At 42.5% G+C, this 11,372-nt stretch overlaps 1 protein-coding gene across 4 annotated transcripts in view; it reads left to right on the top strand.

Annotated features, from left to right (window-relative positions):
* Window positions 1–11,372, top strand: part of phkb (phosphorylase kinase, beta) — an 87,902-nt gene that overhangs the window by 62,037 nt on the left and 14,493 nt on the right. For all 4 annotated transcript variants that reach the window (XM_031846694.1, XM_031846692.1, XM_031846693.1 and 1 more), the window contains 3 exons: window positions 2,883–2,938; window positions 3,777–3,870; window positions 10,524–10,607. In XM_031846694.1, the coding sequence (XP_031702554.1) occupies window positions 2,883–2,938; window positions 3,777–3,870; window positions 10,524–10,607 (234 nt within the window). The remainder of the gene's footprint in view (window positions 1–2,882; window positions 2,939–3,776; window positions 3,871–10,523; window positions 10,608–11,372) is intronic.

The raw sequence follows: 11,372 nt of genomic DNA, 5'->3' as shown, positions 1-11,372 counted from the left end.
ACACACACACACACACACACATATAGATATAAATTACACATATAAATGGTACATCTACGAATAAAGCACGGGAAACTGAAAGGCACCAAGGGATGCGCACAGAGAGACATTTACATGTTCATAAATAAAACAATACAAACAACTCTTGGAAAGGAAAAAGGCAAAAATTAAAAAGCGAAAGAAAGAAATGCAGACTTGTTAACACACATAAACCTATCCTGACCTATGAATAAAAGTAGTAGTGAAAAGACACATTCATTTGAATTTATTTAAATAAAAGTGTATTTCTTTGCTGAAGATAATACTGATCAGGTGCAGATATTTTCCCTTTTCTCTGTTCCAAAAACCCAAACCCAAATTTACAAAAATCATGTGGTGTCTTTCCAACACATTTGCTTCTTCTGCATGGGATTCATTCCGTGTGATGTATTCAGGTGCTGCACTACAAGACAAACAACTGTGATGTCTCTTGTCTGTGTTTTCCCTGATTGTCCACAAGCCCAAACGGTCTGAGATTACTGCAGAGAGCACCTCGTAAAATGACTGCTTGTTCCCACTTTTCTCCCTCTCTTCTCTGTATTTTCTCTCTGTCTTTCATGTTGTTTCACACCCTGCATTCTCACTGCAGGCAACATGACTGATGTGTTGCTCCATTCTGGCAAATAGTGACTGTATGCTGTTGTTGTAGCGCTATAAAGTGCTGCTTTGACAGGCTCCCTCTGAGGCCACAGTTATGAAAGCAATGAAAAGCCATGTGTTTCTATTTCTTTAGGTCTGTCTTCCCTGATGTTTCCTCATTTTGAGGAGACTTAGCTTACTAGAAAGCATTATTTAGCACAGTAGCACAATAATGTTTTTCTTTTTTCTTCATCTTGCTCTTTTATGTTTGTCATTGTGCAGTTGTATAGCTACATACATTTTATTGCCCAACCATGTTGTTACAATGTTAAGAAAGCGTTAATACGTGAGTAAGTGTCCAAATATACGATCATAATGTAGCGTAGATGACGAATGCTACAATGCGATACCGTCTGTTTACCTTACCTGGGTTGTTAGTCTGCATTTTTCTTATTGTCATCAAATTCAATGAAAATACCGGAACAGCAATGCATCAGCCCATGTGTCAATACTTTCCATTCACGACCTTGTCTGTGGCAATCAAACCCCAAGCCCAACTATTCCTAAAAAGTCTTTAAAAAGTCAGGTCACAAATAGATTTCGGAGAAAGTCTAAACAATTTCCGAAAACAGCTGGGCACTGTAGTTTTTAGCAAACATTACTCAAATAAGAGTAAACACTGTGATTGTCAGGGACTATTTTTAGCTGCGGATCCGTTCCAGGCCGAACTGGCCGGTGGTCGTAGAGTGGTTACTGTATGGTCCTCGGCCGTGGCGTTGGTTACTTTGGTGAAAATGTCAGACTGGTCCAATCTAATACTTTCAATATTGAGGGGGGGATACGAGCGGCTCCTCAGAATTTGGACTGATTACCGTTTTTCTTTGGGTTTTTGTTGGTATCTGATTGGCTCAGTCATTGTGAACCTGACAAACTGTGACTAGTGACAGCTCACCTGGCCGGTCTTGTTTTGTTCAGTGCAGTGTTGACTTGCTCATACAAACCGAGGAGGCAGGTGGCAGCAAGACATCCTAAAGTGTCTTGAAGGTTCTTCAGATGCTTTTTACACCACAAACTATTAGTGTTTCAACTACTGCCAAAAACAAAGGGTTTGGCTCGCAGGCTCCAGGCGCTTGCATGAAAGACCTCTCCATCTCAAAGTCCCAGGGCTGAATTTAATTTTTTCTTGGCCATGGCACACATTCTTTAATTTTAAATTCATGTAATCGTGAACTGGGAAATTTGAATTTCTGAGAGAGACGCAAAACCTCGACCAAAATGTTGCTTGGGCAGTGTGGAAATCTGATGATGGCTCATTGTTTCATTATTGATTATTCTTTTAATCGTTTAGTCTGTAGCAGGCCAACATCAATTGCCAAATGCCCATCACAATTACCCTCGGCCCAGTGACCGATTCACATTTGTGAGTAGTAGTCAGAGTCACTTCTCCCGAGGGTAAGGAGCATCAGGATAATATGAAAATTACAAAAGCAGGAAATCCTCACATTAGCTGCAAGCAGCAAATATGCAGGTTTAAGATTATCTTGAAAATATTCTTCAAATAGTTTTGAATAAAAAGAATCAGAAATGTCATGCTTCTCTCCCTCTTTTTGTCTGTATTCTGCTTCTCCATTTCATGGAATGGGCTTCAAAGTGGAGAGAACTTCAGTCTACCAGCCTCGTGATTCTCTCCATCTCTGCACTTTTTTCCCCTTCTGCAGCTTTCCCGTCCTCCTTAATTCCCAACTGAGCGCTCCCACGTCCCTCATCAACTTTTTCTGAGTTTTACTTTTATTTGACTTGTGTGAGAGAGGAGGTAGCTATAACACAGGTTATTGTCATTTTATAAGAGACTGAGTTTAATTTTGATTTTAACGTCCTCTTTCTCTCTCTCTCTCTCTCTCTCTCTCTCTCTCTCTCTCTCTCTCTCTCACATACACTAACAAATCAATTATTTTCCAGTTTGCTTCATTGGCTATAAGGAGTGTGATGTACAGCATTGCCAAAGCAAATTAATCGATTTAATTCATTATTAAAGCAAGAATGTGAACACATAAAGCATTCAACCTGGTAAACAAATTCCTAGGATTAAGAAATAACAGAACGGGCACTTGGATCTAAACACTTGTAATCCATCTGTACAGATTCTAGGAGAAAATGTTCTCAAGAAAGAAAACCCACATTCTAATGTAAAATAACCGGTGATGCAACACGTAGCAGAGATGTGGTCCACATGTTAACCTCTGTGTCCTCTGTCTCTTCCACAGGGTCCCATAGAGAACGATGTGGTGATTCACGTGGCCCTGATAGCAGAGAGCCAGAGGTAATGTGTGTGTGTATGTGTGTGTGTGTGTGTGTGTCTATAAGTCTCTTAACATGTTGAAGGCCAGATCTATCAGTGCTGTAATTGTGGTGAGCTCATAAACCTGGAGCCCAGCCTGACCTCTGCCATCGTCTATCACTCTTCCCGTTGTGCGTGTGCGCGTGTGCACGCTTGGTTCCACGTCTACGAGCGTGGGTGTGTGTGTGTCAAACAAGGTCAAATGACTCTGTGAAGCTTGTTAACCTGTAGCTTCAATTACTGCGGCTGGAAAATTCCCATTAGGAGGACTCGTGAATCATCTTTCTCACTGCAGTCCACTTATGCGGTCCATTTATGCTCTCCAATATACAGTGTGGTGGTTCAATAACATAAGTTCTTAATGGATAAAGATTTACAATCGACCCGATTTATGTTCACAAGAACAAAAGTCCAATAGATTTATTCACCTTCTATTGTCACAGCAAGAGTTCAAGGACTGACTCATGAAGCTCCAGATTTCCAAAGGGAGAATCTAGATAGATAGATTCAAAGGTCAAGAGCGGCTGTAGAACAGCAAAGAAGATTCAGAAGGGGATGGATAATTAATTCCAGCTTTCCTTTTTAAGATGAATAAAGTAACAAACAATTAAATAAATGTGTGTGTGTGTGTGTGTGTGTGTGTGTGTGTGTGTGTGTGTGTATATATATATATATGTGTGTGTGTGTGTGTGTGTGTGTGTGTGTGTGTGTGTGTGTGTGTGTAATTTGGGACTGGAATAAAGGCAGGGGAAACTCCAACAACTACATGTAAAATGCCTAAAATTATAAATAGTGATTTTATGTCTGTGTGTTTGTGTAGGCTTCAGGTGTTTTTGAACACCTATGGCATTCAGACCCAGACGCCCCAGCAGGTGGAGCCCATCCAGATCTGGCCTCAGAAGGAACTGGTCAAGGTAACGCATGTTGGTCACACATTAGTCACCAAGTTTACAAGCCGTATAAAGGCTCCCATCCTTGCGTAAACTACAAACATCATGGTCGCGTTGAGTTATAGTCTACTGCAGTCAAATGTTTGAGACTATTACTGTTTATGAGGAATGGAACAAGAAGTACATTTATTTTCAGCAGCAACAATAGCAGCCCAGTTACGTCATGAAACTGAAATTCACTATCTGAATCACAATCCCATATGACACTTTCATTATAAGTCAGCGTTCTTAACAAAAGAGATGGGATTCAATAGGATTTAATCAAAACTGAATCCAGCAGCGAGTCTGCTCGTCAAATCTAAATCCTTTGGAAATCCCTTATCTTATTTATTCAACTTTCAAGGCCTTTACACCTCAAGGGTGTGATGAATATATACGACACAAAAATACCCAAACACAAGCTTGCCAATATTATATTTGCTTTCATTGTGAAAGGTAAGAACGGAAGGAGTGAATCTGGTACGTGCTTCCTTTGTCATGGTTTGAAGAGGTCGCAAACTCAAAGATCGTTGTTCAAATACTCAGCTCTGTCTAGAAAAGTGGACTTTGCCAGGACGGAAGAACTGCCGAATCTTTTGTGAGTGTAGATATTCCAACGAGATGACAGAATTATCAACAGTAGAGTTACTCAGTGTCAGGAATTTACAGGTTGCGGCCGAAATTCCACTAACATGCTATTTAGTACTGTAAAACAGTACATGAGATGTTTTAGTTTGTCTGAAACCACAGTATGAAACCAATAGTACGCAACATGCACACTATTTTGCGTGAAAAAAATCACAGTAGGAAAACACTGGACATTCCACCGGCATCAATATCTCACAATGCAATGTGGTGGCGACAACGTTCTTAATAACAGACAATAAGGGACAGCTCTGTAACGTCAATAGCTCTTCAGCTTTAGTGTAGTTATAAGATTTCACTTTGGTTGGCATAGGTTACGTGCAGGCGGCTTCCTCTGGGTCTGAAAAGTGAAGCCAATGCGGAAGTGCCTTACACTTGCATTCTTTGGTTCCTCTGGTTGCAAAAAGGCGTCCTATTGTTGAGAGGTCTATGAGAAAATGACCCCACTAGTCCCTAGATTTGTTACCTCAACCGCTAGCTTCAAGTCTTTTTACAATACAGCATGATGTTCATTTAGTAAATTATAGTCACATTTTGAGCAAAATAGACGCGGTATGCTTTAGGTCGGGGCTACCTTGTGATTGGCAGGTCGTTACTGCGCCGTTTTCCGGTCTGGGAGTTTTCCTGCTTTCTTCTTACAACTACAACCCTTTCACAGTGTGTTTTCAGTTTATGAAAGGTAATCGTAACATTTTAGTTACTGCCACCCTCCCTCCTTCTGGTTGCAAAATTCCAAGATGGCAACATTCAAAAAACCAAGATGGCGTCGGCCACAATGCCTAACTCAAGGCTTCAAAACAGCAGTTGACGTCACAGAGACTAAATCCCCTTCTTATATACAGTCTATGGCGTCTCCACCCGGCAAGGAAGCTTTAGGAAGTTAGGTGGTAAATACAGTTCAGTATGTGTGAAAAGATACAAACTACTGTTTATTCACAAAGAAGTAAGCTTTAACTATTATTGAACATTATATGAGCTCAGCGTTAGCTGCTATTTCCATCCTGTCCACTCTGCGTCGTTCATCTACAGCAGATTACACCATTTGTACTGTCATATCTGTGACACCACCCACTACCTCGCCTCCAACTTCTGTTGCACTCCCATCACATCTGTCACTCAAACCCTCGGCTCTCCTCCCGATACTGTCTCTCATCTGCATGTGTGCTGTTTGAAGTCTACTAGTATCTCCCCATCTTCTGTCTCTCCTCTGTCATACCTGTCACTCTAACCCTGGTCTCCTGCCTCGCCTCTGTCCCTCATCTGTCATGTCTGTTATGTAGCGTCTATTCTCCACGTTAAGGTCTCTAAACAAACAATTCCTGCTTTTCTTGTCCTCTCCCCAGGCTCCATTCTTTCCTCCAGGCCTTTCTATCTTCTACCCTCTCCTGTTATATCCGTCCCATCCGCTTCCCTAACCCCACTCTCCCCTCTAGGCCCTACATCCTGTCCCGCCCCAATTATGTCCGTTACACCAAACAACGCTCCCCTCCAGGTCTATCATCTGCCTTTGAACTGTCATACCTGTTACTTTTTCCTCCTCTGCCTCTTTCTGCTGCGTGGTGCTCAGCCTCTCCGATGGATATGCAATTGTAAGTCAGAGCGGGCGCTGTGCTGAATATTAAATCCCAAGCCCAGACAGACGCTTCTTCCTCGACAGGATCTGTTTATCTCGGAGTCACCACCATCTCCAGTGCTGCGGGCCCGCCTTTGCTCACCTCACCTCGTCCCTTGCAGCCGTTTCATTGTGTTGACAACAGCTGCCTGACGACGGGAAAGTGGCAATTACATTTTGCAATGTGTTATTCCCACACGTACAACCTGAAGCGTATCCCTTTGCAAATCACTGCTTTGCCCAAAAATAGCCTTTCCTTTTAGCTGTTTCTCTCCCGGTTTCATATCTGTTAGTCAGTGTGGACATCTTGGTGGACGACATTTTGTTTGTTGGAGGCTCTCACACATGTTGCAGTTACAAGCAACAGCTGGAGTCATGTCAATAAAGCCCTAAAGAGACACTCTGAACAAAGAATTTAAAGGGAAAGTACGGTATTGTTCCACCTGGGTCTCATTCTTATATTTTTGTCATTTAGAATTTTGATCATAATAACAACAACTCAGAGATTAGGAAAATGTGAGGCAGTACAAGATTACAACAGCTCAAACAGTTGTGTTACACAAAGTACAGAAAGCAGTCCCATCATCACGGTTCACACTTCAGACTCCCTCTATTGTACACAGTGGCAGTTTATGAAAACTGCAGTGTTTAACTTTTTTTTTTACGTTTTGCAATTGGAAACTTAGAGACTCCAACCATCTTCTCACATTTGTGACTGCCTCTGCAGCATGTAGCTTATTAGTAAAGCTGTACATTGCCCCTATGGCTGTCGTTCTTGCATTTCCCAAATACGTCCAGCAGACGCGTTGACCGTCATAAATAATAAATGGGTAGTAGTATGGGAAGAAGGCCCATCTTGACAAATACCAGAAGAGTTATTGGTCGCTGTAATAATTCCTCCTCTCCATACTGGCTGTGAAGAGACCCCTTCTTCATGTGAAAACTACAGCTCGGCAAGGAAATGCTATCTGAAGGAATTTTGAACTGAAAAAATGGTAACTTTGGGAGACACCCGTTTTGATTTGACTTATAGCGACTGTAGAAGCCATTAGCTTCGCCCGAAGTTTAGATTCTGGATTTTCAACCCCATTGCTTACGAAGAAGTCACTCTAGTAAGAGATTGCTTCACAGCAAGAACAGTTACAGTGACCAGCAACGCTTTCAATGTACATATGAGGATGGGATAACTGAAAGAGAAACATGAAAAACTACATACCCGTCCATTAAAGACATTTTATGGGGCAGTCTGGTTCAAGAAACCCTTTCAGAACCAGAAGGTTTAATCCCAGATTCAATAGGGCACACACTGTGTCACTTTAAGCCATGTGGCAAGCTGCTGAACCCCCTACCTGCACGCTAAATCCCTCTGGATGACAGCACCTGCTGTAAAAGTAAATCTGTTTTGCACATTCTGCGACACCAACGGTTACATTTACACTAATCGGGGCACCAATGCAGCAGCAATAAACATGTGCAGGAACCTGTTCCTGTCTGAGTATTGTCCCTACGGTGAATTTAAAGTTTGGCAGCGTTTGGCAGTAAATAGTTGCACATTCTCACACATGTTGGTCACTGCAGAAGTGTAAAATACAGCTTTTAGATGCAGCCTTTCATTATCCCTCCCACCTGCCAGGCTTTCTGTTTGTGCCGCGGTCAGTAGAAATCTCAGGGAATGAAAGGATGCTTTGAAAGGCTTCCTGCGTGTTGTTTTTCTTCATTGGTATTCTGCACACAGGAAGTGTTGGGTGCAGAGGTTCCTCCAACCTCCCGTGGCTTTTCTCCTCTAGGTCTCATTCTTGCCTGTTAGGGCAGTGATTAGCAATGCCACTTAATCCTCAATTAACATTTCTCTTTCTTTTATACAAACATCGCACTTTTGCCTCTTTTAGTGTAATTTCTTGTAATTGGCACAGTTCTTGCTTCCTCGTGTCCTGGTGAGGAAGTGCATTGGAGTGGCAGAGCACCACCTTTTGGCTGACGTCGCGAATTGCAGCCAGTTTGAGATGGAAGAATGCGGCATTGAGTGCTTGATAGGCAAATTCCCTGCAGTGGCACTTCAGTGTGTGGGTGTACTGATGCTGTGATAGCACAGATTGGGAGGCATTTCAATTTAGAATTCATAGGCTGTCACAACGGGAATAAGTACTCTGGTTTCACATTCAGCCAGACACATCAGAAATGTGATTCACTCACGTACACAACCTCGGCTCACACACACACACACACACACATAATGGGTAACTTGTGGTGAGTGTGTCACACCACTGCGCTCCGAGGAATCAATGTCCATCCTCTCTCTATTTGCGTCTTTGAATGAGTACATTCGGCAGCGGCACAGCGGTGAGAAGCTTTTATGCGAAGCACCAAAGAAAAGCTTTGGAAAATGTGATGCTGCTGCTCTGTATCTTACCTGCTGCCATCTCTTAACACTTTTCATTTGACCTTCTCCTCTGCTTGGTTCGACGACTGGGGGCCCCTTTGATTGCGGATTTCTATTCATCTGTCTTGCTCTTTATATCTGGGTAGCTGTGTACCAGTATTACTTATGCCAGATTTAGTGCAGTGAAATGTAAATAAAGTCAAACAAAATGGTTGATAAGAGCAAGTGTTTAGGTTTGAGCTGAGTCAGCCCTACAAATCTGAATTGAACCTGTGGGGGAATTCTGCCTTTTTTCCGGCTTCACTGACACCACATCATTTCAGTCCACTAATTAGGTGTGAAACTTGACCTTAGCTACTCTGAGCCCATAGACCTGATCCAAACCCTGTTGGGAGTTGAGCGTTAATATCCAGCTCTCTCTTAGCCTCTGCTGATGTTAACTTAAAGTTGCTTTGTGCTTGAAAGCTGACTTGACTTGAGTCTTAAGACATGACTTCTGACTTGATTAAACTACGGTACTTCTGCTGTAGCGCCGGTTGGCCTGGAATTAAAATGTGTGGACATATTATGCATTGACCAAGTAGAAACCACCTACTCCCAATCTCAGATCATAGGACCTTTTCCCAAATTAAAACTATGGCAAACCTGGTGCTGAAAGTAGAATTAGAGTGTTTTATTGAGTAGAACATGTGGTGCTGTACCCAAGACAAACAACAACATACATTTGAAATGTTTTAGATGTATTTTAAATGAGTAATTTCTCAAATTTTAACTTCAGTTTTATTTGTCTAGAAACAAGGTCATATACTGGCAGCCAATCCACAGCAAGAAAAAAAACTCAGCTGGGAGATATTTTAACCTGTCGAAGGGGCACTGCAGCTGATTTCTACCTCTGTGCAGCATAGCACAGAGGTAGATGAGAACAGAACTGTTGGGACTGGCACATCTTCAGCATGGAAATCACAATGCTAATGCACCAGAGTTTAGAGTAACGATAGCAACTCTGTCCCGCTCAGTATTTGGCTTGGGAATAAGTTTACGCTCCAGCCAAAATCGTTACCTCAGATAACATGACGTTTGCCAAACTCTTGTAGAAATTAAATATATTATTGGAAAATACAAACAATAAAGCCCAAATTGACCCCTGTGCTGCTTGTCCATGTGTTTTTGTAAGCATCCCTGCATTGCAACATTTTCTTTTATGATACTGTGCTATAAAACTTGAGCTAACTAGCTTCCCTGCAATAAAGGAGCAATTGTATTTCTTTATTACTGTGTTTTGAGTCAGCTGGAGACCTCAGTGTTACATTTAAGACCCATTGTATCAAAAATATAACAATTTCAGTGGTAAATCTACCACCATTATTACTATAAACTGCATATGGGCCATACTAGAATGGGAAGTGTGACAGGTAACAGGGTTGGGGCCTGGTGAAGGGTCAACTACCACCAGCTAATATCTCAGATGGATTTGGCATTTTTAGCAGTGCATAATCTAAGTGGCTCAAGTGGAATCAAACAGCATGCGGCCCTTTATTTATTCTAATGAGGGCTCAGCTAGGTCTCAGTGTTTCCCCTTTTAGGCCTCTGCAAACAGACTTTTCAGCTCCGGTGCCCATGGGTGTGCTTGGGTCCACTAAGCACGCTGCTCATCGCAGCACAGGGACCTTTCGCTGTCGCCACGTCTCATAACTTTACACAGAGCTAAATATCAGTAGGTGGTTCTGCCATATGGCGGTAATTTCAGCTTTTGAGTTGCAACAACAGAAGTATCTCAGGGGAACAGACGGATGATGGACTTGCACTTTCATTACGATACGAACTGGCACCACACGCCATGACATTTCCAGTGAAAAGTGATATTTTTAATCTCAGGGAAATGTACGGGGGACAGATGTAGATTTTAGATTTCTCTGGAATCAGAAAGGTTAGCAGCAAGAGTGTGTGCAATGTGTATGTCGTGTTTGCTGACGCGGGTTTTTCGTGTGTTTCTTTCTGCAGGCTTACCGTTTCCTTGCCGTCAATAAAAAGCTGGGGTTGAGTGGGCGTCCAGAGAGGCCAGTGGGCTGCATTGGGACCTGCAAGGTATATATCGATTGCATACCGGTACACATGGGCACACACGTGGTGCAAAGGTCATGGGTGACCGCTAACACACCTCCCACATGTTGATCTGCATACGTTTCCCAGAGCTCTGAGGAGTCGAACTGAACATAGAGACAGAAAATATTCAGTTCCAAGAGTTTTTCTCTTCGTCAGACTTGCAGTATGCATCAGTGAATGCAGAATAGATTCTTTTAATATGCTAAGCTGTCAGGCAGTTTGTGCGTGTGCATATCTGGTGCCTGTGGAAGTGTGTGTGTGTGTGTGTGTGTGTGTGTGTGAGATGTTGTTTGCAGTTTCTTCCAAATGAAGGTCACCAAATAAGTTGAGCCACAGCAGCTTTCTCAAACAAAGGCATTACCAAACAAATGAATCATGGCTCCCAACGCATTGCTAAGACAGTATTATAATGGGACATTTATAGTGAAGATGGCAGACTGCCAGAGGGCATTATCATCATCAGTGTGTGTCTGTGTTTGAGCCCCTGTGACAATTTGTATGTGTGAGAGGGGGCTTCATATCGGTTGTGTGTATATAGTGTGTGTGTGTGTGTGTGTGTGTGTGTGTGAGATCAGGAGTGGATGTGTGGCTTCTGTGTGTCTCCTCTATCTTAGGATTGATGGCTTGTTTTATACACTGCACAGAATAATGTATACGTGGCTACTTGCGAGCCATCCGTCTTCTCATGCAACTGTGTCTGTGTGTGTGTGTGTGTGTGTGTGTGTGTGTGTGTGTGTGTGTGTGTGT

The sequence above is a fragment of the Anarrhichthys ocellatus genome, unplaced genomic scaffold (assembly GCF_004355925.1).
Source record: "Anarrhichthys ocellatus isolate YVR2014 unplaced genomic scaffold, GSC_Weel_1.0 scaffold6, whole genome shotgun sequence".
Lineage (NCBI taxonomy): Eukaryota > Metazoa > Chordata > Actinopteri > Perciformes > Anarhichadidae > Anarrhichthys > Anarrhichthys ocellatus.
Note: the sequence above shows the minus strand (reverse complement) of the source record. Positions and strands in the feature narration are given on the sequence as shown.